This window comes from Peromyscus californicus, unplaced genomic scaffold, assembly GCF_007827085.1.
Source record: "Peromyscus californicus insignis strain IS unplaced genomic scaffold, ASM782708v3 Scaffold_23__1_contigs__length_62951481, whole genome shotgun sequence".
NCBI lineage: Eukaryota > Metazoa > Chordata > Mammalia > Rodentia > Cricetidae > Peromyscus > Peromyscus californicus.
Genome location: NW_026294534.1, coordinates 14,865,083 through 14,892,942, shown reverse-complemented (window position 1 = coordinate 14,892,942; position 27,860 = coordinate 14,865,083). Strand labels below are relative to the sequence as shown.

Sequence of the window (27,860 nt, the reverse complement as noted above, 5' to 3'; positions counted from 1 at the left end):
GTGTCCAAGGATGAATCAAAGAGCTAAAAAAATGTGATACATATTATATAATATGGAATATTATTCACCCATAAAAGGATGACAACCTGTCACTTGCCAGTAACATGGATAGAACTAGATGACACTATTTAACATGAAATAAGCTAGGCATGGAAAGCAAAGTACTGCATACATTTATCTTCAGAATAAACACTGATCCCATCCAAGGACAGAACAGAATGAAGGTCACCACAGGTAGGAAGGGGACCAAGGAGAGAATAAAGAAAGCATATGGCTACAGGAATAGCTCAACAGGAAAGCAGTGTGCTGTAACTTGGATCCTGTATATCCCCTAAGGTGCTAAGAAGAGGTGGGAGAACTTTTCAGAGACGGGATATAGTGGGAGGAAGGTAGGCTATGGGGGGAGGGCCCTGAAACCAGACAGAGTAGAGACCTAAGCCAAGGACCACAAGTGACAATATCTCCTCTCCATGATGAACGGGGCTATCGCTGGCACAAGGCAAGAGAGACACAGAACCCCATGGGGGCTGAAACCTTTGATATCCCGGGCCCAAATAACCTACTTCCTCCCAAGTTGTTTATTTTAGTATTTTCTCACAGTGATAGGAAGCCACACAGTGTCACTTCTAATGTGACACACACCACAGGGTCACTGCAGTCTGAGACAATTCATTATCTACTCAAAGTAACTAGAGTTAAAAGTTGGAATGTTCTCCTCCATAGGGAGAATCACAATCTCAGAGCTGATGGAAATGCTGCTTTGATCGTTATACATTGTGTACAAGCATCAAATATAATATTGTATGTCACAAAGTACATGTTATATAAAAATTAAAGAATAAAATATGGTTATAAAAGAAACAAAGAAATTGCGACAGCCCTTTGATAGTCAAATAAGAAACAACAATCAATTTTTTTTTGCCAGAATACTGATCTTAATAAATTCTACTATTTTAAAATTTCATTTCATTTTGTTTTTTTTTAGACAGGATCTCACCATGTATCCTTGGCTGGCCTGGAACTCACTATGTAGATCAGGCTGGCCTTGAACTCACTATGTAGATCAGGCTGGCCTTGAACTCATAGAAACCTGCCTGCTTTTGTGTTTCCAAGTGCTGGGATTAAAGGCCACCATGCCCAGCACATTCTAATTTCAATCTTTTTGGGTTTTTTGTTTTGTTTTGACAAAAAGGATCTCTGTGTTTCCTTTTTTATCCTCTTAAATTAAGCCAGTGTTTCTCCATTAAAAAAAAACAAAACAAAACTGAAAAGCATCTGTGCTGGCTACTTTTCCATCAACTTGACAACACAAGCTACAGTCATCTGAGAGGAGGGAACCTCAACAGGGAAACTGCCTCAGTAAGATCGGGCTGAAGGCAAATGGTGATTGATGGGAGGGACACGCCCACTGTGGGTGGGGCTAACGCTGAGGAGGTGGAGCCGTAAGAAAGCAGGCTGAACAAGCCATGCGGAGCAAGCCAGTCAGCAGCACCCCTCCATGGCCTCTGCATCAGCTCCTGCCTCCAGGTTCCTGCCCTTTTGCGTTCCTGTCCTGACTTCTCAGTGATGAACTGTGACCCTTAACAACCCCTTCCTCCTCATGAGGCTTTGGTTATGGTGTCCATCAGTGTCTGTCACAGTCTAGTCACCCAGACTAGGACAGCACTTTTGTATTGAGGAAGGAGATTATTCAGCTGTTTTTAATTAATGATTCAATTTCAAAATCTTAACACTTTTGTCATATTCTGTTTAACAACCGTGAAATAATCACCTTTCATTTTTGAGGTCTGAGCCCATCTTCTGGGAGTGTCAGCTAACGAACTACATGATAGAGCCTAGCCTTGTGTGCTAGGCTCTGGCAAGGCTTGGCCCTTCACTGTGGCTTCTGACGACTCATGATAACCCTCTTACTCCAACTGCAGCGCACCCTGACAATGGCAAACCAGTTCTCCCACCGACCTACTGTGGCGAGTTTCTATTAAGCAGTACCAAAACTAGTTCTAAAATTTAGCTAAAAAATTTTTTTAAAAGCAGCCTCACTTACCTTTGTTAAGATGAACATCCTGATTAGTACAAACAGCACCCCAGACATGAAGCCAGAAAGAAGTGGCGATATAAACCAGGAAGCAACTGAAAGATCAAAAAGGATATCCAGTGAATGTTAAGATTTACACACAAGCATATTTAAACAATACAGCAAGAAGCAATATGGTGCCTATATTAACACATAGTACCAGAACTGTTAGCCAGTGTCAGAGCTAAGGAAGCCCTCCCTCATGTACAGCTCTCCTCAGGCCCAAACACAGTCACATATAGCTGGCTATACTGGTGGGTTACTGTGGTTCCCAAACTCTAGCTTCAGTTCATGAATGATTTCCCTCTAAGCCAGGGGTTCTCAACCTGTGGGTCGTGACCCCTTGGATGGCAGATAGTTTATATATTGGATATTTACATTATTATTCAATTATGATTCATAACAGTAGCAAAATTACAGTTATGAAGCAGCAACAAAGCAATTTTAGGGATGGGGGTCACCACAACATGAGGAACTATGTGTATTAAAGGGTCGCAATGTTAGGAAGGCTGAGATCCACTGATCTAAGCCACTTGCTTGCTTTTATCAATTCTTGTAGAGTCTTGTCCCAACAGCAAAGGGTACATATAAGGTGGGTCATGTTTTATTTCATGTAACCACATCCAGCTTGGTGCTTTCATTCCTCACATCCAGTGACTAAAAACCTGGTGTTAGCCTCTACTGGGTGCTTCTAAGTTCTGGTTACACCAAGAAAGCACCTGGGAGTTTTCAAACCGCCGTGATGCTCTGGCCTCACCCCTACACTTCTGGAGGTGTACAGTGAGATTGGGGTGCAGATACTTCTTCATTGCTCCTTCAGGAAGTTCTCATAGGCAAGAGTCGAGAGCTGTTATTCCAGAAGCTTTGGGACACAGGTGATTTTCATGGTGGCCCGTGGCCCTGATTGGCAGGCCAGGGGTCCATTATGACCTATAGCTCCTAAGGCTAGGATGGTTCTAGGAAACCATGAACCATCTGCAGGCCTGAGATGGTACCTTCCATTCTGAGTGGGCCCTGAGGGGATTCTCACTAGCTAAGTGTAGCTGGACCCCTGTCAGGAGGAACACCACAGTGCTTCCTTCAGGGGGCAGACCTGGGCAGCTGGTGACTTAGTGAAGTAAACAACATTAGCTTCATTCTGAGGCTTCCCCAGGACTGTAAACATGTAAACATTGACTCCTGGATTTAAGGCTTTTCCTCACCGGGGGGCCTAGCCCTAGTCTTTCTCCGACTGCGATGCTGATTTCAGTGAAATAAATTTTTCTTCTGCTTGGCAAGGAAAAATGAGATACTGACTCCATAAGCTAGATGATGCTGTGACGTTTTAAGAATGAAGTTAAAACTGACACGTGACAGTGAACTGGCTCCATTCACAGAAACCCTGAAGGAAAATGCACTACCTACCTATACAGTCCATGTCTTCTAAACCTTAACATCTGAAGGAAGAGCGTTACAAAAGTAACTTCTAATGAAACTTGCTCTAGAGAGGGCGAACTTTACTCGCTAAAGGTAAAAGAAGATGCCAATTACCAATCTTGACCAGCTCCATCCACTGCACTCCTCTCGTACCGATGGCCACCAGTGAGAAGCCAATAGTAGAGCCAACGATGCAGTGGGTTCCTGAGATCGGAAGTCTCAGGAAGGATGCAATCAACTGCCAAACAGCTGAACCTATAGACGGAAAGATGAGTTAAAACCCCAGATACTCAGTGTAGCGTCTTCGATACCCTGCAGGGAGAGGGTGGCGAGAGCATTACACCCCTGTATGGTAGTCTGAATGCAAATGGCCCCTCATAGGGAGTGGCACTATTAGGAGGTGTGGCCTTGTTGGAGGAAGTCTGTCACTGTGGGGGCGGGCTTTGAGGTCTCATATATGCTCAAGCCATGCCCAGTGTCCGAATCCACTTCCTGCTACCTGTGCAGGATGTACAACTCTCAGCTACCTCTCCAGCACCATGTCAGCCTGCATACCGCCATGATGATGATGGACTAAACCTCTGAAACTGTAAGCAAACCCCACTGTTTTCCTTGGTAAGAGCTGCCATGGTCGTCATGGTGTCTCTTCACAGTGATAGAAACCTTAACTAAGACACCCTGAGTTTAATTTTCTATGGATTGTTTTCTTACAAAGCACCAACATCCTGATAGAAATCACTCAAGAGTGATTACCAGGTATCACATGAGGGTGAGGGTGTCAGTGATGAGTCAGTCTTTCTTCTGTGAAGTCTGGCTACGATAAGCAAGAAATTAAGACATTACACATAGTAAGATTTCTAAAAAGACAATGTATAGGGAGGAAACTTTGTTCTGTTTTGTGGTCCACAATGAGACAAGCTAGAGACAAACTAACATGCCAGATTAGTCCATGTGTGAGAGAGGAACATGCACTGCCCCTTGACTTCTGCCACCCATGTGAGAAATAACTGAGTTAGTTAATCTGGAGTTGGGCATAACCCCAAGTTGGGCATCTCTCTCCGATCTTGCTTGCAATGCTGGGAGCTCTGAGTTCGGTCTGTGTTCTAGGCTTGATGTTTTTCTAGGCCGTAGGTCACTGAAGATATTTTCATAAGCAGGTCCTCTACTGGGAGCACCAGGAGCATTAGCCAGGAGATAGCCCTTTCAGCAGCAGTTGCTAAGAAGGGCAAACAGAATGTGAGACAACAGAAGGACTGGGCTGATAAAGTGCACTATACTAATCCAGCCAGGTTGCCTGGCAGCAGTGGTGTCCTTAAGCAGCCCCCGGCCTTTCCTTCAAAGATATCTGAGTGGCGAAGGGTCATCTCAGGCCACATAGGTCCTAGTGTATGAGGCAGGGTGGACAGCTGCTGCAGCGAAGGCCGGGCATGCTGACCTTTGAGTTGAGGCCCGGTGTGGTGCCATATACATCTCTGAAGTGTGTGTTGAGTGAAGAAAGAATCAGCCATGTGCTACCAGAAGGTGTCAAGTCTCCAGGGTGGCACCTGCCTTCTGCTGGACAGTTCCCTAGGCCCCACCTCTGTGACTGAAATCAGTAGCAACTGGTTGCCTTACGCGTAGAACCAGTTAGGATCATGTTTCCTAGCCCAGAACTGTAATGTAAAAGTATGAACTGTGTGGTTTTATAATATTGTCATAAAGTTAACCTAGTGATGTAGGAGGATGGTCTCAACTCACCCTGTCTGGCACACTGAGACTAAATTTTCCTTCCTGAGAGCGGCCACCATTTTTCTTGCTGACTTTATACATCACAACGAGATTGTATTACTGGGGATCATGGGAAGACAGAGTGAAGGAGCAGCAGATGAGGCGTGTTTGCATGGGGGGGGGGCAGCCAGCAGACAGGGGCCACCTCACCCTTGGGAACTGCTGAAGGGATATAGAGCCATATGCACGTCAAGAAGAAAACCGAAGAAAGGTCCTCTAACCTAAGGAGATGACGTCCTACAAAGAGGAAAATGGATGAACTATGGAACAAAGATAACCAAGAGAAACTCGGGGGAAATGGGAGACGGACTCCTTCGAGGTACTAAGTGGTGTCTGGAAGATTAAGTAAAAGGCAAACAAAGCTCAGGGTCACATGAGGATGAGGGGTGGGCATGAGTAAGGGCAGGGTGCTGAGTGAGAACAGGAAGCGAAGGGTGAGGAGGCTTGACAGCTCTTAGCGCACTTTTTTTTTTTTTTTTTTGGTTTTTCGAGACAGGGTTTCCCTGTGTAGCTTTGGAGCCTGTCCTGGAACTCACTCTGTAGCCCAGGCTGGCCTCGAACTCACAGAGATCCACCTGGCTCCGCCTCCCGAGTGCTGGGATTAAAGGTGGGCGCCACCACCGCTCCACGTCTTAGCGCATTTCTGTGGTGGCTTGAAGAAATGGTTTGTCCTGCCGGTGTGGTAGTTCCTGAGGAGACGCCCAGATTTGAACTCCCAGGTTTTTGGAAGCATTGGTGACCTCAGATGGAGTGGGTAGATGTTCTACGGGGCTAAGCAAAGGGTCTCAAGGACGATTTGTCCGGGAAGTTCGGGTGGCATCAACAGCAGCTTCTACTCAACCCCCTTAACTCCCGCCCACAGACACCAGGCTTTTAGGCAGCACAGACGCCCTGGGTCTGCGGGGAGTTAGCGCAGGACAGAGTAGATGGAATGGACGGAACGAAGGAGAGTGCCGAGCAGAATGAAAAGACCACAGCAAGCGAGGGCGGACAGAAAAACGGAGCGAGAGCGGAGACGGGACGATTCAGGATGCTCAACAGACTTTTTTGGGTCGATAACAGCGACATTGCCATCTTAAATTCACACAGCTCCCACTCGGAAGGAGTTCAGTTTTTAAAACCTAGGCAAGTCAGACCAATTCCCAACCCTCGGAGCTTTGAAATCCATCTAACCACAAACCAAAAAGGAAACTTCAGAAGCAACCACCACCCCCGGACAAACCCGGAGAAGAGAGAAACCCAAGCAGTCGTGTTATTCAGACAAACCCTCAAATTGCCTTGGTAAACCCAAATTCTAGTTGAGGTAAAGAAACCCTTTACTCTTTGAATACGGAGCCAAAGGCCGTGGGTGGGAGAAGTGGAATCTGGATGAGCTACACTGCCTGTAAAACCAGCAGCAGGGACAGACTGCCCAGCTCCTCCGGGGTCTGAGTTCTCAGTGCGCAGGCGCAGATGGCCTCTTCGAGCCTCCAGACTCACCAGAAGGTTCTGGGGGAGGAAGAGGGGCTCCACCTGGGACTGAACCTGTCAGTGTTTCTCTTTATTCCTCCTAAAGTTTCAACAGCTCTTCCTCACAATACCTTAACGCGGTGGTTCTCAACCCTCCTAACACTGCGACCCTTTAATACAGTTCCTCAGGATGTGGTGACCCCCCCCCCCCCACACACACACCATAAAATGATTTCCATTGCTACTTCACAACTAATTTTGCCACTGTTATAAAATCGTAATGTCAATACCTGTGCTTTCTGATGGTCTCGGGCAACCCTGTGAAAGGGTCATTTGACTTACAAAGGGTCAAGACCCACAGGTTGAGAAACACCGCCTTAATAATTAAAACATCTCAATTTTAGTTGGCTATAATGAAATTATAGGTTAAATTGTAAACTAAAACCACAAAAGTTAAATTAATCATTTTTTTTCTTGGTACTGGAGATTGCTGGGGCCTCGTGCATGCTGAGGACAGATCCTGCTGCTGAGCCATATCACCGCTCCCCAAATATACTACCGTTATTTTTTTAGTGCTCAGGGTTGCTCTTGGGGCCTCAGGCATGCTGGGCAAGCAGTCTAGTCCAGAGGCACACTCAACACTCAACCCCCCAAAATATTGTTCTATGATATCTACATTTTTGAAACATTCCATCATACACAATGAAAAATCTTTAGAAAAAAATATAAATCAACTTTCAAGGTTGGTTATAGGTAAAATTTAAAACATAGTCACTGATTTATATGCAGATATAAATATTATATATATAATATATATTCTTTAGTAACTTTAACATATCCCAGAAACAATAAAGCAACATTCTGCAAGTGATATCTTGAGGCTCAAGTATATCTTAAAATGGCTAAAAGTTTAAGAAAATGGATGCTTGCTTGTAAAAACCATAAAGTACAGGCAATAAAAATTTTATCATAAACACAACCACTAAACCAGCTTCCAAACAGTTAAAACACAGACCCCCCCGCCCTGCCCCACTTATGGAAATGGCAACAGAGCCAGGGAGATGAGTGGCCACACTTCCCACTGGTGCAGGGAGGAAAGCTACTCACCAACCATTGCACTCACTTCCCCGGCCATGAGGGTCTCCACAGAGTTATTGTAGAGGTTCACGTCAATGATGCCTTTCCGTATAGTCTCTCCCACTTTGGCTCCCAATAGCACAGAGCCCGTGGTTTCAAATATCGAAGCCAGAATGCATGCCTGTCTCAAGGTCACCACGCCAGAGCCCACCGCAGTTCCGAATGAGTTGGCAACATCATTTGCACCAACAGAAAATGCCAGGATGAAAGCAATAATAAAACCCAAAATGACCATCCACAGATACCCATCCATGGCCATTTTGGAGAGTGGGCTATGGGGTACTTTTCTTTCGCAGAAATATTTTAAATCAACAAAGTTTGAGGTTGCTAACTTTGGGAGGCCAAGAGTTCTTGTAAACAGTGAGTCTGCTCTGGAAAGTGCTGGACAGTGTTGAAGTCTGAAGAAATTGTTAACTGCTGGTTTCTGAACTACGGTCAGTACAGTTCAGTTGGTTGTGTTCGGTCAGTGGTACCGCGCATTCCATATTTTTCCTCCCAGTCTGGAAAGCTGTGATCTTTCTTCCTATAGAAGGAAAACAAAAGAAATCAATCACTATTGAGTACCTGCAACAGCAACTTCTTTCAGAAGCATTGAAAGCCTGCTAATGGGATCTGTCTTGTGCATGAGACAGATCTGACCACAAAGCAATTCAAGGAAGATTATAATTAGTCTCCCCTCCAAACCAACCAAAAATAAAAGATACAATACAAAGTTGGCTTCTAGATGATTTAATACCTACAGATCGACAGGTTGCCATATTAGGTGAAGTGTTGTATGCAGTTTGAAAAATATATTTGGTCATTGTTTTCAGAGAACAGTTTCCTCAAATGAGTAACAGATAACGAACTAAGACATCAAAGTTGTATCATTTTTTAAAATGCTTGTAATGTGCCTGGCTCCTCAGAACAGCGGTTACATAATCTGACTGTGTGACACTGCAGGTGAAGCTCATTTACATTCACGCGTGGGAATGATGTGTCCTCAAACTCCAGAACAAGGTTACTCCTCCTGCAGTGACAAAGGAAAAACCACTGGGCCTCAGGGGAGGGCCAGAGAAAACAGAGAATGCAGCCAGCAGGGGCGGGCTGGTCACTACCCACCATTTCTCATCTTTCCCAGGAAGGATCAGAGACCTCACCTGGTCACCACCCATCCCTGACCACTGTGGCCCCCAGCCACTCCTCATTCTAGCTCTTCACTACTTGAAATCACAAAACATAGTCTAACCCCAGGGCTTTGGTCTCTGTGGCGGTTTGAATGAGAATGACCCCTAGAGGCTCATGTTTGAAGACTTGGTCCCGTTGGTGGCACTGTTTGGGAAGGACTAGGAGGTGTGGCCTTGTGGGAGGTGGTGTGCCACTGGGGTGGGTTTTGAGGTTTCAAAAGACTGGCACCATTCCAGGCTTGCTCTGCTATCTTGTGAATGCTCAGCTGCTCCTGCTGCCATGCCTTTGGGTCACCATCATGGACTCTAACCCTCTAATAAGCCATGAAATGCAATCGTGGTGTTCTGTCACAGCAAACTGGAAAGTAACTAATGCAGTACCTGAGGACCCGCCCCCTCCCCAGCCCAGCAGCCCCACAGCTCCCTCCTCACTCCCTCCCTTTAGGAATCTGCTCCATTGTTACCACTCAGGATGCTATCCTGATCCCGGAGAAGAGAAGCCCTTCCTCTATGACCTCATTCATCCCTCTTGCTCCTAAAAAAAACCCAGCTTATCACTTCATTCATCTACCCATTCATTCATTCATTCACACCTCCATCATTCATTCATCCTTTAGGAGGCATGATGTGTAAGTACACATGCCAGAGAAGGTCACAAGGAGGTCAGAGGACAACTAGCCAGAGTCTCTACTATGTGGATCCTAGGGATCACACGTAGGTCACCAGGCTTGTAGACAAATAACTTAACCTGTTGCTGAGCCATCTTGCCAGCCCAAACAGGACTTTTTAAAAGGCCGTTCTGGCCGTGGTGGGGAGAACAAACTTCTCAGGAGACAAGTGTGAATGTGGGCAAATTACATGCCACTGTGTGCTGAAGCATACCACGGGGATCCTGGGTTACAGCAGAGGCAGATAAAGGGAAAGAGCGTGGCTTCCTTTCACAGCTGTGGGCTAAGAGGGACTGGACTGAAAAACAGCTAGGTGGCCTTTTCTTCTGCCTTGTTGGCTGTTCCTTTTCAGTGACAGGAGAGGGGTTGACAGCCTCTCTTGGGTAGGCTGCACACAGAAGTACATTAGGAGGGGCAGTTGGTGACATGCCTAACTGCTGTGTCTTTTGCTTGGGTGGGAGATTAGTCATTTTTTAATGTTACCTTTGGGACCAATTCCAGCCCAGAGATCCCCTTTCCTACTCAGGTTTCTTATGCCCACTACAGACAATACCTTTAACATGACTTTTCGACTTTGTGTTCAGCCCTCACCACTGTACTCATGGCCAGTAAGTGCTGGGCTCAGGAGAAAGAACTGCCACTCTTGTAATCTAAATTTCTCTCTTTATCGTCAAAGCACTTTGTATCTGTAAGGACGAACAAATAAACACTTTGGATTTTTCCCTTTCCCATTATTTATTTTTATTCAGCTCAGGTGAAACAGAACAAAATACACAAATAAACACACAACGGACTGGAGAGACTGCTCAGTGGTTAAGTGTCTATACTGCTCTTGCAGACCACACAAGTTTGGTTCCCAGCACTCAGGTCAGGTGACCTGTAGCTCCAGCTCTGGAAGATCTCATGCCCTCTTCTGGACCCCCCAGGTACCACACTCAACTATACAAACTACATGCAGATACATACACACAAAATTAAAAATAAACCTCCACAATCTGAAGCGCAGGAGAAGATGGTGATGCTTCTTAACGGTGACCTTGACAAGCCAAATGATACCATGCAGAAAGCCAAATGTTAACTTCCAAGAACTACAGATGCCCAAGTTCAGAGCAGTTGAGGTCTGATGGGGTATTATATATGAGGGTATTGATGAAATGAAAGCAGAATTTTGAAGATGAGAAAACACAGACTCCTTCAATAAATGATGTGGGGACAACTCAATGCTGGCTCTCTGGAAGGGGGAAAAGCTAGACTCTGGGGCTGGAATGACAGCAGCCAAGAGCACTGTCTGCTCTTCCAGAAAACTCAGGTTCAACCCTTAACATCCACATGTTGCCTCACAATTGTAACTCCAGTCCCGAGGAATCTGATGCCTTTTTTGGCCTTTGAGGGTTGAGGGCACTGCATAAATGCCAAGCACAGATATACATGCTGGTAAAGACCTACACACAGAATAAAATCTTAAAAAGAGAGCTAAAGAGAGAGCTAGATTCCCTACCTCCCACTGAAACAAATGAGTTGTAAAAGTAAAAACTGAACGCTGAAGAGAATAGGAAAAGACACAAGTAAACATTTATTTAATATTGGAATGGGGAGGCTTAGCTACGCTATAAAAGCAATTAATAAAAAGAGCCAACAGTGGAGTTTATAAAAATGATAGATGGAGGAAGAGATATCTTTTTGAAAATGATTTTTATATGTATGAGTGTTTTGCCTGCATGTATATAAGTGAAAACAAACATTCTCAGGCTATTTTCAGACAGCCTTACAACTATTTTAAACCAGGAATGTGGAGGAATTGTGGCCCCAAACACAGTTATGGAAAATGAAGTCTGGGTAAGAAGGTCCCTGCTGTGGAGTAATACTAGAGGTTTTTGTAGTTTGTGTGTGTGTGTGTGTGTGTGTGTGTGTGTGTGTGTGTGTGTGTGTGTGTGTATTACATATATATTTATTTTATTTTTGAGGCAGAATCTTACTATGTAGCTCTGGTTGGTCTGGAATTCACTACAATGATCTGACTGGTCTTGAATGCTGGGATTAAGGAATGAGCCATCATACCCAGATTTTATTTTATATTATTATTATTATTATCATTTGTTTTTTTCTGAGACAGAGTTTCTCTGTGCAGCCCTGGATGGCTTGGAACGTCCTCTGTAGACCAAGCTGGCCCCAAACTTATAAAGATCCTCCTGCCTCTGCCTCCTGAGTGCTCAGATTAAAGGCATGTGCTTTTATTTTTTAATATATATATATTATATATAATTTTTAAACAGTTCCTTTTTGTTTTTTTTTTGTTTTTTTTTTTTTTTGTTTTTTTTTGTTTTTTTTTTTTTTTTTTTTGTTTTTTCGAGACAGGGTTTCTCTGTGTAGCTTTGCGCCTTTCCTGGAACTCACTTGGTAGCCCAGGCTGGCCTCGAACTCACAGAGATCCGCCTGGCTCTGCCTCCCGAGTGCTGGGATTAAAGGCGTGCGCCACCAACGCCCGGCTCCTTTTTGTTTTTGAGTTATATTCTTATGCCTCCTAAGTTGGCCTCAAACTCACTAAGTAGCCAAAGATGACCTTGAACCTCTGAACCTCTGATCCTCTTGCTTCCGCCTCTCAAGTCTTGTGGTCACAGGTGTGCACCATCATGTGGTATTGGTAGTTACAAAGGACCGGCCCACTGCCACCTATTTTCCATCAAGTTTACTATGGTCTCTGACCATTTCTCCATGAGAGGTCACGGGCTTCACTTAGTTGAAGCATTCCTTCAAAGACAGGTTCCCCTGTAGAGGACCCTTAATCCATTTTCCAATTTCCTTTCTATGAAGCCTAAGACACATCCTATCTACTCCCTAAAATTATAAGACCCATTTTCTCTGAAAGCTGAAACGGAACCTTGTGTTTTGACACTTGAGATGAAGAGAGGTTCCCACCTCTTCACTGGTGTGATGTGCTGTCTCTGCCACAAATGGTGACTTAGACTCCCCAAACACAAGAGTGACTAGCTTTTCCTAATGAATGAAATACAACGAAACATTCATGTGTGGCATCTTATTCTTCACAGAACAGTGCAGCAGAAGAGTCTTTTTAACACTCCACACACAGACCTTGTCATAAGGCGTTTCTAGTTACATCATTCTTGAATGGCACATGCAAGCATTCCCATTACACTTTAGAATGCTTGGCAGGAACAGGCAGGGGAAGGTGGCACATGTAACCCAGTGCTTGGGGGGCTGAGGTGGGAGGGCAATGAATTTGAGACCATCTTGGGCTACAAGATTTGTGTGGGCTGCATAGCCAGCCTGTCTTGAAAAGTCAAACCTGGGGGGTGGAGAGATGGTGTAGTGGTTAACAGCACTTGTTGCACTTGTGTGGGTCAATTCCCAGCGCCCACATGGTGGCTTGCAGCCATCCAAAACTCCAGTTTCGGAGGATCTAAGGACCTTTTGTGACTTTCATGGGCACCCGGCACACACATGATGCATATACATACATGCAGGCAAGACACTCATATACATACAATAAATAAATCTAAAATAAATATTTAAAACGTCTAAACCAAACCAAACCAAACCAAAATGCCCTTAAAATGTAATGGTATAATTGTGACAGTATTTTCATATGTTCACACTCATGGTAAGAATGGAATGCCACTGGAACAGCCCTGAGATAGCTTTGGTGTGCATGTGCATGTGTGCATGTGTGCGTGTGTGCGTGTGTGTGTGTGTGTGTGTGTGTGTGTGTGTGTGTGTGTGTGGGGTGTGTGTGTGTGTGTGTGTGGGTGTGTGTGTAACGTATATAAGTCTGTATGTGTGCCTGTAGAGGTCAAAGGTTGACATGAGGTGTCTTCTTTAATGGCTTTCCGCAATATTAAAAACCTTTTTATTATAATTATTTATTTTATGTGTATGAGTGTTTGGTCTGTGCACCATTTGTGTGCCTGGTACCCAGAGAGGCCAGAAGAGGGCATTGGATACACTGGAACAGGAGTTACAGAGGTTGTGAGCTACTACATGGGTATTGGGAATCAAACCCAGGTCCTCTGGAAGAGTAGTCCATGCTATTAACCACGGGGCCATCTCTCCAGCTCCTCTACCATTTTTTTTTTTTTTTTGGATACAGGGTCACTCACTGAACCTGGAGCTAGACTGGCCCGCTAGCAAGCCCATGGGGATCTTCTTTCTCATCCTCCACACCCACCCAGTGTTGGGGTGACAGACGCAGGCCTCCTTGCCCAGCTTTTCACATGAGTGCTGGGGACTGAACTTAAGATTCTCACGTTTGTACAGCTAGTGCCTTACAAACTCCATCCCCTGGTCCCCTGAAACCATCGTTCAAACAGCCCATTTACACACAGGCAACGCAGTCTGGGGGACAAAGGAGCCTGAAGAAAGATTTTGATAGAAGCAGAACTCAGGAAGAAAGCAAGAACGGGAGGCAGAGAGGAGAAAGAAGGGAGAAAGAGCAGGATTATCAAGCCCAAAGCAAGACCAGACTCGGGGCACAGGGAACAGAGACAAAAGGACGCAGCAGAAACAGGAAGATGGAATGTTTCCTCAGCGGGAGCCAAGAATATGAATAGCCCGGGGATGAAGATGAAAGATGGCACCTGGCACCCAAGGTTGAACTCGGCAAAGGGGGGGGGAGGGGACAGTTTACTGACATCTTGCCACTTCTTTTCTTGCCCAGGCTGTAAAAGGGAACATTTGTCCCTCTGTGTGGAGATGGGAAAGAGCACAGGACTGCATCCCCATTCCTGTCCAGTTAGCTACTGGTTACACCACCCTGACAAGTCCTCTCCGTGACTAGCTGGGCAACAGGGAAGACTGTGCAAGGCCACTGATTACAGGCGAGGCAGAAGCCACAGCATGGCAACTGTTAGCATTAGCAAGTGCGGAAACTTAGACCCAATCCCGCTACCATTAGTAATGCAGTGGGCCTTGGCTGACTCACATGCATAGTCTAAGCCAGTTTGGTCTTCTATAAAATGTGCATGATGATAATATTCGTGTCTCTCACAAAATTAGTGTGGAGCTAAATCTAACAACATAAAGTATTTTGTAAAGTAACAGGCTTCACTAAAGACAAAGGAAAAAGTATAAGGATACATCAAACCCTTCTAGCAAGATCTTTCTCATTCAGTGCCTCTCCATACCCTGCCCCAGCCCTGTGGGAGTCACGTGATTATATGAGGATTCCAAATCCTTCTCGAAAACCCCTCCTCTGACAGTTCCAAACCATGGCCTCTTCTTTGGCTAACACGTGACACACACCCTGTAAGGGGCAGGGACTTCCTGGGCTTGGGGTGGGTGAAAGGAAGTAAAGATACTAAAAAACACTGAAAAGCTAAAGGGCCCTAAGGGGAAAAAACTACTTAAAACGGTAAAGCCACAGCTGGGGTATGGTTCCAGGCCAACCAGTCAGGGACACACCAAGACCCTGTCTCAAAAAACAGGGGGAAAAAAAAAGCCACACAGGTAGACAGTTGGGCAGTTCCTTACAGAGCAGAGCATGTGCTGACCAAACAACCCAGTCGACTCATCTTAAGGGGTGTTTAGTGAAGGGCAAGAGGCCACTTGTCTGCACAGGAAACATTTGGTTTACATTTTAAGTCTGGTAGCAGTTACACGTTGTACATTTTTCAGAACTCAAAGTGCACACTTAAAAGTGATGAGCTTTATTGTATATAAATTAAAACTAATCCCATACAATCCAGGTCACACAAAGTAGAATGCACTTTTGATAGTTCTTCCTTCCCACACTGTAGATTACCCACTCCCAAGTCCTCTATGTTAAACAGAAACAGGACAGTTCTTCCCACATAATGAAAAGGAGCTACTTCCATAGAGACAGCTGGCCAGTTAGGGATGGGCAGATACTGCATGAGGACCTGCACTTTGATTCCCAGCCCCTGTGTAAAAAGTTGGACGTGATGGCACATGCTTATAACCTCATCACTGGGGGGTGGAGACAGGAGGCTTCCAGAGGCTAGCCAGCCACGTCTGATTGGCGAGCTCAGGTTCCAGTGCGAGACCCTGTCTCAAAAACCAAGGTACATGTAAGGCACACACCTTTAATCCTAGCACTCAGGAGACAGAGGCTAAGTATCTTTGTGAGTTCAAGGCCAGCCTGGTCTACACAGCAAGTTCTAGGGTAGCCAGGCCTACACAGTGAGATCCTGTCAAAACACACACACACACACACACACACACACACACACACACACACACACACACACACACACTTCCCCCCAAACAAACAAACAAAAAACAAAAAACCAAGACTGATGGGCAAGTCACCTGAGTTGACCTCTGGCTTCCACATACACACACACACACACACACATCATGCATACATACATACATACATACACACATACATACATACATACATACCACCACAACAAAAAATTAAAAACAGCTAGTTTAACCCCAAGGCCCATGCGAAGCAATGGCATCAAGAGGAAAAGAAACTATTTAGAGGATGTGTTAACACAGTACTGTATGAACCCCTTTCCCAGGAGAGTGAGGGGACAGCTGCTGGGTCAGGCCTGGACTTCCCCCCAGTCAATGGCTCTATCCTGTATCAGCGGCTTTGCTGTGATAAAACGCCATGACCAAAAGCGACTTATGAAGGAAGAGTTTATTTGGACCTCGGATTCCAGAGGGGTGAGAGTCTAATTTGGTGTTGGGGGTGGAGATCAAGGTGCGGCAGAGGAGCGGGAAACTGAGAAATCACATCTTTTATCATAAATATGCAGTAGCCAGTGTGGACTGGAAATAAGGTAAGGCTCTGAACTCTGATAGTCCATCACCATGACTGACTTCTTCCCCAGACAACATCATCCACTGGGGACCAAGTGGTCAAACACCTGGCGCTATGTATATCACTCAGACCACTACATCCTCCATGGGGAAAGAGATGGGCCTGTCTACGAAGGGAAGTCTTCAGAGCTGCTTGTAAGAATCCTAAAGGTACCATCCCAATTCATTAGCATTTCCATTCAGCAGGAAAGCATTCCCACAGCACTACAGATGGAAGCTATTTTAAATCTGGGTCTGTGAATCCTAATACCAAGAGCTATATGGAAGTCACTTAGGAGTTTGAGAAAGAGCATGCTGCACTCTGATTGGCAACGCCAACATCAATTCTACAATCAGTTCTGTGAAGTTCTTACTGTGCGTCTGTGGTCCAGCACAAAGTTCGGCAATGTCATCACCCAGAATCCCAATCAGAAATGGTTCTGAGAGGTCAAAGAAATGGCACTTTTTTTTTTTTTTTTGATTGAGGTGGTCAGACCAAGAGCTTTAAAAAAAACTTCATTTTTATTAATCTTTCAAAAAATTCACATGTGTACAATGCATTTTGATCATGCTCACCCTCTGCTCCTCCCTACAGCTCTTCCCAGATCTACCACCGACAACCATTCCCTTTCAAGTTTGTGTCTTTTTGTTTTTATAACTCACTGTGTCCTAGCTGTGCTGCCCATATCTCCAGGGATGTGTGACCATCCAATGGAGCATGGCCACCCTGCCGAGGACCACACTCAGGACCCCCACCCCGCACTCAGTAGCCAGCCACACACTGTCTGTAGTTTTTTGGCTAGCACTGGGGGGGCTTCCCACTACATGATGGAATTCCTCCTCACTCCATGATGGAATGTTGACTGACTTGATTTTGTGCAGGCAGCCACTGCTACTGCTAGTTAATGAGGACAGCATCCTGCCCTGTTGAGAAGACACTGTGGCCCTGGTCCTCCCCAACCTCAGGCTCTGACAGTCCTTTTGTCCCCTCTTCCTTCATATTCCCTGAGCCCTGAGGGGAAGCAATGTGATGTGGTGGTCCATTTATGGGTAAGCACTCCATAGAGACTCACTCACTGCATTCTGACTGGCTGCAAATGTCTGTGTTAACTACCATCTGGCATACAAAGGAACTTGTCTGATTAAGAGAGAAAGACATACTAGTCTATGGGTAGAGAGGTAAACATTTAGAAGGTAGCTTGAGACTAGGTCCATATAACAACAGATATAAAACACATCTTGATTCCCTTCCTGCACGTGTGCTTTACTTTTAAGGGTGCCTGTCATTCTGGAGGCTGAGGACTTGGTGGAAGGCTCCCCTGGTCTTGGGAGTCTTCCTAGGTGCCACTTTACAGGATTTCTCTACACCGTCACACGGCCTCCTTCTCTCAAATCCCTCCTGTGTCTTCTTCCTTGTGCTTCTTCTGAGCTTGGGCCATCCGGGCTCGGCTGCATAAAAACGCTCTCCCTGTGCCAAGTACTCGGCAGGTGTTTTTCACTGAAGTATTTGAGGTTAATGTTTACACGAAATAGCTTCTAACTCCTCATTTCTTCCTGTCCCGGCTCCAAGAGCTGGAGAATCTCAGGACACTAGAGTTTGCGAGGACTTCAGAAGGTACCTAGTCCAGCTTCTGCCATCGTGAAGACATGCTGACATAAGAGGTGACTTTAAATGACACATCCCTAAACACGCTACCTAGTACCGAGTCAACATTACAGCACGAGAAACTCAAATGAAATAATACAAAGAGCCTATGGGGCAGAGTTCCTGGCGGACGCTCATCAGGCCTTCTTGGTGACAGTAATTCCATCTGGGGTACTGATGGTCTCTGGGGTCCAAGAAAGGGGTAGAGTGGGGGTGAGGAGAGCACAAGGAAGAATATGGACCCCAGTGAACGCTGCTAAGGCTTTGTCCTTGGAAGTTATCAAGTTACTTGATCCCTCCAAGGCTTGTTCAACTCTATAATTCTACATCAACCAGAGACCACAGGATTGGAAAGAGGCAGTCTGGCCTAGAACTGAGGACCACAAGATGGTTTTGTGGGATGAGGTGGGTGGAGATTTCTGACCCTTTCCCAAGCAGGACAAGGCAGGGTCTCTGATTTTACAGGACGTGAACCAACTTACTTTTGCTCCATCTAAAGTTTCCACTTTAGAGCCTGAGACTCCGGCTTTCTCTGCCCCCCCCCCCCCCCCCCCCCATTCCTGCTTTATTAATTTCTCTCTCTCTTACAGGATTCTCTATTGACATTTGAATTTCTTTCCAGCTCATAAATTTTGTTGTTGTTGTTGTTATTTAGATGTTTCCTACATGGACTTTTCCTCTCTGGGAAAGCATTCTCTCTCTCTCTCTCTCTCTCTCTCTCTCTCTCTCTCTCTCTCTCTCTCTCTCTCTCTCAATATATACAATTATATATACTTGTATTTTGAAACAAGGTCTTACTATGTAGACCAGGGTGGTTCTGAACTCAGATCCACTGGTGGTCCTCTGCCTTCCTTGGTGCTGGGATTAAAGGCATATGCCATCATGCCCAGCCAAGTAGTTTTTAATGGATAAAAAAAATAAATAGCAATGATAATTAAAATGGGATAAAAGTCAAGGAGTTAAGGTGAGATGGTTGAAGAAGAAAGAACTTAGCAGGTACTGTGTAAGTCCCATGGAGACTAGTTTTAAAAAGGCGAAAGAAAGGGTATCGGGCATTTTTTTTTTTAACAGATATCAGGAATTGGAATGACCGTATGGTGGGTTATTATAAATAAGCTTTTATTTTGTATTTTCACTTTGAATGAATAACTCAGTGAATCTATATAAGAGTTATTACAAGTGACGATGCATCATCAATTCAAATCTGAGGAAACTGTAGCATAAGGAAGCAACAATCTTACATGTAAGAAGGACTACAGCTGAGCAGGTGGTAAAATTCCAGCTGAATGGATGCTGCGGACCCCGAAACCAGCTCCTACTGAAAATGCGGAATTACGTGTAGTGGAGGTTTACAAACTGATTTCCATGGTGGCAGAGTATTTTAGGTACAGCGCTGTCTGGAAGCAAAGGCCAAGAATGGCAGCGCTTTATGTATTCACTCCCATTTGAAGATAGAAAAGGGTCCTACGCAGTTCCCCATTTCACACTTTCTGTATGTACCAGAGACGGAACCCCCGGGCCCGGGCTGTTTTATACAAAAAGTATTTTTGTGAGCAAATAAGTCACTTATGAAACTTTTATCAAGCGTCAGGCCTAGGATGGCTAGTTCTAATTCTGTGCCTGAAGTGTTGGACTACTGGCCAGGGCCCAAGAGCTATATTAAGGGAGTCCTATCCTCCCAGCTACAGTTTAAAGTGGAACCTTGTATATAAATAGATGTCTTGGCTCTCCCATATTTGTTTGCTAATTCTGTTCTGATGGGTTGGGGGCTCACTAAAAACACTCATGGCACTTACACAGTTTTGATTCTGGGGCTGTTGCGGGGGAAGGATCAGTGGGTAAGAGAGCTTCCTGCTTTATCAGAAAACTGATGTTGGATCCCAGCACCCATACTGGAGAGCTCAGGGGTACCTGGGATTTCAGCTTCTGCTTCTAGCTTCTGTGTGTACCCTCACAGACACACAGACACAGGGACAGACGGACAGACAGACAGACACATACACATACACATACACACACACACACACACACACACACCCCACTTTTGATTCTTGAGACAACTGCATATTTTTCTACTAATTGACACAATGTAAATAAAGTTGACAAATGATTATCTATTTCATGTTCAATTTATAGCTCCCTGTTTCTTACTCTCACTCCTGAGATTTTTTCCCCCTTTATAAATGGTTTATTATTATTATTTTTTTACATGTATGGGCATTTCATCTGCAGTATGTTTGTGCACCATGTGCATCCAGTGCCTACAGAGGCCAGAAGAGGGTGCTGGATCTGGAGTTACAGATGGTTGTGTGCCATCACCTGGGTGCTGGGAATTGAACCTGGGTCCTCTAGAAGAGCAGCCAGTGTTGTTATCACTGAGCCATCTCTCCAGCCCATTCCTGAGATTCTTGAGCACAGTCTGCTAGGTAGCAGGACAAGTAAGAGAGGACAAGCAATTTTGGTAAGGATTCAGGCAGTGTCTTCCTCGTTATTATGGAAAAAGAGTCTGGCCAAGTTTCAGAAGAACTTCATTAGAAGTCTGGAATTTTCATCAAATGTTACTAATAATGTGCCAAATTAGCAGTGCGAACAGCCTAAGCAAGACAGCAATTTTGTAATATTGTTCATTTGATGGAGGAGTCATTTCTTCCGCAGAGAGTGCCCCAAACAGAAATCTTCTTACTAAATTACGAGCCATAGAACTTGTTTGATAGCACCTTCAAAGAAACATGGACCTAACACAAGGGCTGAGAACATAAAAGGGGTCAGACAATTTGTCAGAGTTCTTTGAAGACCATTTCTCCACTTTTCGAGGATGCTGGCACTTGACGTATGATTAAGAACCAGCTCCCTGGCTTCCCCTTCCCCTTGGCTGACTTGAACCAAGGGAGGATGCTCTGAAGAAAATGCAAGTAGAAAGTAACCAGATACAAGCAATGTTTTCATGACATCTTATCTAAGTTCACAACGGAAAGAAAAAGAAATGTATAATTATTTTGGGTTTTATCATTGCCTATATCAGAGCATTTGTACAAGCAGGAGCAGGGAGATCACTGTCTAGGGTCCCTTTCTCGGCCTGAAATACTTCATTGTTGCTTGGAAGGCAAGCCTGCCAGCGATGAATTCTCTCCATTTGTACTGTCTGGACACCTTATTTTTGCCATTATCCATTCTGAAGGACAGTTTTGCTGGCTATAGATCCTTTCTGTCACCTTGCTATCTGCTTTCTGACCTCAGTATTTTTGAAAACATGACCAGGGAGCCTTACAGAAGCTCTACAGTACGCAATGGTTGCTTTTCTCTCGACCCTTTCGGGATTTTCTCTCTTGTCTTTTGGTCTTTTGACTGTCGTATGCCTGGATGTAGATCTCTTTGTGTTACCCAAACTGGAGTCTGTCAAGCTTCTTGGATGTATGGGTCAGCATTTTTCATCAAATGTGAAAAGTTAAACTATTTTAAATGATCATTTCTTACTTTTGAAAACGTTTAAGTCTTCGGCCCCTCTGCTCTGTGTCTGTATGCAGGTGTGCACATGCTGTGTGTGCATGTGTGGGTCAGAGGACAATGTCAGGCGTTGCTCCCAGGTACTGCCCACCTTGGGTTTCAGACAGCGTCTCCCTCTCTCACGGCTCTAGCACTCTGCCAGGCAGGCAATGCTAGCTGGCCAGTGAATTCCAGGGATCTGTCCGTCTGCCCCTCCCACTGTGCCATCACTGGGATTCAAGCACATGCTGCCACACCTGGCTTTTTAAGTGAGATCTGAATTAGGGATGTCATGTTTGCGAGGCATGTGCTTTGGTAACTGGGCTCCCTTTCTTCTACTTTTGATGTTAATATTGCTGTGTTTCATGGTGGCTGGGATTTCTCAATGGCTCTGCTAATTTTCCTTCACTCTTTCTTTTTACTCGGTATAATTTCTATTGCTCTATTGTCAGATTCACTGAATATTCTGCCAACTAACACTCACCGCGGAATCCCTCTAATTAAATTGTCCTTTTGATGGCTGTACTTTTCAGTGTGTGAATTACGGCTGATTACATATAACATCAAACCCACCGACTTAATAATGCGCGAGTGTACAATCCAACACTGTGTGCAGCTATCCTCACCGCTCACTGAGTAGTCTTTATTGGTAAAACTAAAATCCTACACCCATCCAACAACTTTCAGCCTCTTCTCCCCTCAGTCCCTCACTATCAACACTTCACACGCCGCCTCTGTGACTCTCACCACCCAAGTGTTTCACAGGGGTGGCCACGGAGTGAGCACAGCGTGACTGGCTGCTGAGCCGCGTGCGTGCGCACTGGGCAAAGGCCAACACTATTCGCCTGCCGCTATGCTGTTCCGCTCACGTGTCTGCAGAGCTCATCCCGTTGTAGCACGTGGCAGAGTTCCCTTCCTAAGACTGAATAATACCTCATTGGATGTGCATAGCAATTTCATTTATCGACTCACCTACCAAGAAACATCTGGGTTGCTTTACCTTTGGGCTATTATTAATACTACTGCTATTAAAATGGGTGGACAAATACTTCTCTGATACCAGGCTTTCTTATGTCTAGCAGTGAACTGCTGGGTTAGCTAACGGTTCTATTTTTAAAATTTCGGGAAACTGCCATACTGTTTTCTAGCAGCCTCACACTTCAATTTTCCCATCAACCGTGTCTCAGATCTCCATGTGGTTCATATATATGTATATACACTGGACATTCCCATACTCCATGCTAGTATTTGCTTTCTTCTATCAGTTATTTTTTTTTTTTTACATATACACATAGCCATCCTAATAAGCTGAGGAGATCCATCACTATGATTTTAATTTTCATCTCCCCAATAATCAGTGATGTTGAACAGTTTTCCACATTTTTGTTGGCCATTTGTTTACTTGGAGAGACGTCTAGTCAAGTCTTTTGCCCATTTTAAAATCAAGTCATTTGCTGTTTAATTGTTGAATTGTATTTTAAAAATAACATATTCTGAATACTAACATTATCAGATACATGACTGACAATATTCTCTTCCATTCTGTAGGGTGCCTTTTTACTCTACAGTGTCCTTTGAAGTATAAAAGTTTTAGATATTTATGTAGTCTAATAATTACCGTTGCCTGTGCCTTTGGTCTCAGATCTCCATTTGGTTCCTATATATGTATATACACTGAATATATAAATATTTAGTACTGTGATTTGCATGAGAATGCCCCCCCCCCCCCCCCGCCCCCGAACAGGTGTGTGAACACTTGGTCCCCGGTTGGTGGCACTGTTTGGGTCAGTTTGAGAGGTTTGGCCTTGCTGGACAAGTATGCCCCTGGGGGTGGGCTCTGAAGCCATGAGTCATTCTTAGTCCGTTCTCTCTGCTTCCTGGTGCCATCTAAGCTCTAGCCATCATGCTTTGGCTCTGCCGTCATGGACTCTTACTGCTCTGGAATTGTAAACCCAAACAGAAATCTCCCTTCTGTAAGTTGCTTTTGGTCATGGTGTTTTATCACAGTAATAGAAAAATACCTAACCAAAGCAGGTATATAATCTGTGTGTGCACACATGGCAAGTCCTTGTCACCCCATCTTTAAAAGAGCTCCTTATACAGAATTTTATGTCGTTTTTAAAAACATACTTATACTAGTTAATTTTAAAGTCTTGTTCGGTTTTGGAGCCCCCTCAAAAACAGTTGAAAACTGGCCCTTTCAGATAATATATATCTTAACTCTGGGTACCAAGGCCCCCCACTACACTACTGTTGTTTTGGGGCTTTTGTGTGTGTATTTGACAACTCTGTGAAATCTACCTCCCACTGATATCTCTGTTCAGTTTCTGTCCTTTATTATTCTATCACTTGTGGGGCATCAGAATGCACTTATTGATCAAAGATTTGCTTAGGCCTGTTGTGAGGCCGTTTCCTCTGAGACTGAAACACTCCACCCCTCAGGGAAGCTTCTTAAGCAGGAAGGCAAACAACTCCAAATAGCTCCAGGAAGTCCTTGAAACCGACCAGATTCACTCGGTCCCTCCCTCCCAGAATAAGCGGTAAAGATGCCTGAGGGGTCACTCTCAGACAAGCCCAAGCACCAAAGAAGACTCTTGAGGCCAGGAATGCCTGGAAGAGGTTTATACCAACCCAGTCACTTGGAAAGGACACTCTCCAACATGTTGAGCTGCCTGCAGATCTGTGCAGCGTGTTCTAGGTCCCCAGCTTTGTGAGCTGTCACTAGTGCTGGGGTGGGCTTTGGTCATGCAGCTGTCTTTGAGTCATTTCTGATCCTCTAAGTGACCTCTCTCATCCGTTCCTTCTAAGGAACCCCAATAAAACTCATTGGTTCACCAAGTTGGACTTCAGTGGATTCTGTACTTTGGTCTGTTGTGTCTAGGTGAGTTGAATAGACTGTGAGCAGCATCTTCCCAGGAAGAGTCCGGCCACACAACACTACCCTCTTAACCAGTTGAACTCTCACCCTTTACCATGGTATATGTGACTTAGAGACGACTCTCAAGGCTTAGCTTAGGGAATCCAGAGTGCAGGGGAGGCCTGAATACAAAGGGCAGCACAAAGCTAGAGAGTTGGCTCAGTGGTTAAGAGCACTATTGCTGTTTCGGAGGACCCATGTTTGATTCTCAGTACCCACATGGCAGCAAGCAACCATCTGTAACTCCAGTTCTGACCTCTATGGGCACAGGCATGCATGCAGTACACAGAAACACATGTAGGCAAAACACTGATACACATAAAATAGAAATAAATGCATCTAAAAAATTCTAAGGGCAGCACGATGATATTCTTTGGGGGATGGACTGTAGTCCATCTATGGTAGTGGCCCTAAAAATCTGCATGTGTAGAAGTTTACAGATATATATCAGAAAAAGAGAATTTCCTGTATGCAAGTTAAAAAGAAAAAGTGGTCAGTATTTGTATGTAGACTTCTGAACCTGTACTACTCATGAGAGTTAGATTCAGTTCCTTACTGATTCTCAGAAGATGACTATTTAATATTCCCTGGGGATTATTATTATTTAATATTCCCTGAGAGATTGAATAGACAATACAATCTCTCTTGTTATTATACCATTGCCTTCTTGGAAGACAATAAAAGTTAGCTTAAGAAATGATTCTAAGCCGGGCGGTGGTGGCGCACGCCTTTAATCCCAGCACTCGGGAGGCAGAGCCAGGCGGATCTCTGTGAGTTCGAGGCCAGCCTGGACTACCAAGTGAGTTCCAGGAAAGGCGCAAAACTACACAGAGAAACCCTGTCTCGAAAAACCAAAAAAAAAAAAAAAAAAAGAAATGATTCTAATGCTTTCTCATACTTGACTGTAGGTTAGGCTCTGGGTCCTTTTTCTTTAAGCAAAATTCTAGGTTTATTTGTTACTTGCAAGTCTAGCCGATTTCTAAGACTTAAAGAACAAGGGAAACCCAAAGCTATGTGATGAATGGAGGAGATGGCCGAGACAGGCCCAGCAGCAAGGAATTTAGCTGGATGCTTTTTCCTCGCAGACCCCAGTTTTGCCCGGCACCCGGGTACACAAAGCTACGGAGCATTCAAGTGACTCTCTCCCTGCTCCCGTTGCTGCTTTAATTTCAGGTCAGGTCTACAGTGAAAACCTTTGTGCTAGACGAGCTCAGAGGGAACTCCTAACCAGATGTATGTCTGTTTATCACATTCATAGCTCTGGCTTCTCCTTTTGGTCTTCAGAGTAAGGCAAAAACAAACTCAAATGAACAAATAAACAAGAAAAAAAAAAAGCCAGTCGGATACTTAAACAGATCCAATCTCCTCCTCCTCCACTGCCTACAAAGACTATCCTTTTTCACTTGACAGCTCCCAGGCATGCTTGGCTGCTCCATCCATTTTGAAGAGGTAAAATGTTTTGTTTTCTTCCTTCCTTCCTATTTTTGTTTATTTTTTTTGCTTTGACTACTGAACTTGCAAATAATTCTCTTATCAAATTTTAAACCCCTATTCATTGCATCTCAATGTGTCATTTCACCCAGCTGTGTTTACAGACAGAGGCGAGCTCTGGCATTCGTGGCTGAGAGTGCCTGGTAGGACAGCCCCTGTCCTGGGAACTGCCCATGGTGATGCTCTTAGCGGCATATGGTGGAAACCATTTTGGGGAAGAAGTAGTACTCTCTGGAGGTGTGATTACCGTTGGTGAGCAGTATGTGGCGAGATGTGCCGATACAGGATCAACACTTTGGAAACAGTGTCTAGGTGATCTGATTCTACTTTTACCCTTTAGCATTGCCACTTGGCATATCTCCTGAGGGCCACTGCACATGGTTCCGCCACTTCTAACTCTAATCCTCACCCTGACCTATGGTTCTTTGCCAAATGTAAATGGATAACCTAATAACAGAACTACGAATTTAACTGGTTTAAAAATATGCTGGGTCCCACCTTCTTTCTTTTGCTCTCCAAATGTTACTGAATGTGACACCCTGGTCCATGTGAGATGGGCCTGCGTTCACATAATACCCACAGCAGCAGTGAGTTTGGACTCCTGCTAATTACCCCTCGTGTTGCAGAAGCAGCAGGACTACACTCCATCAGTCACTGTCACAGACCCATTAGCGCCGGGTAGGCCTCTTCCCAGGGGTCAGCATCTCAAGTCTGCCTTAAAAAGTAGGTTGAGAATTTGAAGGAGAGGGAGGAAGGGGATATGGGAGGACTTGGAGGAAGGGAAACTCACAGAGAAATACTGTAATTAAATTATAACCTCAAATATAAATTTTTAAGTAGGTCAAATTTTCCATTATGGAAATACATGTATTTATAGAAGAGAAAACAACGAAAAATGTTTCCAACCATCATTAAAGTTTCGTTCCGTGGACTGGCTTTGTCAGCTGGATGAGGCACTACTTACATAAGGTCCTAAGAGGCCACTGCCAACTCAAATCAAACAATCAAAAGTTGTCCAGACATGCTACAATCTGTATAACCACAGAGGTTAGGTATAGAGTAAAGGACTGGGGGATGGGGATCATCCAAGGAAGGGTAAATAGAGTACATAGTTAGGGAAAGATGGAGGGGATCATCCAAGGAAGGGTAAATAGAGTATATAGTTAGGGAAAGACGGGGGGAGGGGCCTGAAGCAGGGGAATTAAACACGGAAGAGAGGCATTAAATGAGGGAACACAGGGAGAGACAGTTAGCTCTAAGGGCCATTGGGGGGTCATATGGAAAGAGAAGCTTCTTAAAATATACTCATATATGAAGAAAACGTACATGGAGTCACCAGATTACAGGGGAGACAAAGCCCCAACTAGATTATCTCTCCCCCAAGTGAAACCTCCAATGCCAGAAAGTTGTTGGCCAAAGAGATGCCATGGAAACTGCCAAACAACTCAGGCTATTGCCAAGGTTACTGGTTGCTCCCCACAAACTGATGGTCAGGCCCGACTGCTGGAGACGACACTTAGAGATCTCGTTGAACACAGAGAAGTTAAGTTGGTGCCTAACTAGAACCTCCCCCCACTCTACTACTGACTACGCTCATGGTACTAGAAAGTACTCTGCACACCACCAGAGGAGAAAGGTGGACACTAACCCAGCTACACACTCCTCCGTGTACAACAGAGACCTGACTGCATGATGTGCTGGTGCAACAGTGGCCCCGATGTTGCGGGGGTAACCAACCACTCTCTGCTGCGATGTAAGGCCCACCTCATGAACTGGAACCCATGCCTGACACTGCTCAGGTGGCCAAGAATCAAGACTAGATAGGCCATGGACCTAGAGGAAAACCAAATACTATTGTTCT

At 44.8% G+C, this 27,860-nt stretch overlaps 1 protein-coding gene across 2 annotated transcripts in view; it reads right to left on the bottom strand.

Annotated features, from left to right (window-relative positions):
• Slc20a2 (solute carrier family 20 member 2) overlaps positions 1–27,860 on the bottom strand; it is a 104,537-nt gene that overhangs the window by 28,929 nt on the left and 47,748 nt on the right. For both annotated transcript variants that reach the window (XM_052751814.1, XM_052751815.1), the window contains exons 2-4: positions 7,814–8,366; positions 3,605–3,745; positions 2,045–2,130 (exon numbers count right to left, since the gene is read on the bottom strand). In XM_052751814.1, the coding sequence (XP_052607774.1) occupies positions 2,045–2,130; positions 3,605–3,745; positions 7,814–8,102 (516 nt within the window). In that variant the 5' untranslated portion in view covers positions 8,103–8,366. The remainder of the gene's footprint in view (positions 1–2,044; positions 2,131–3,604; positions 3,746–7,813; positions 8,367–27,860) is intronic.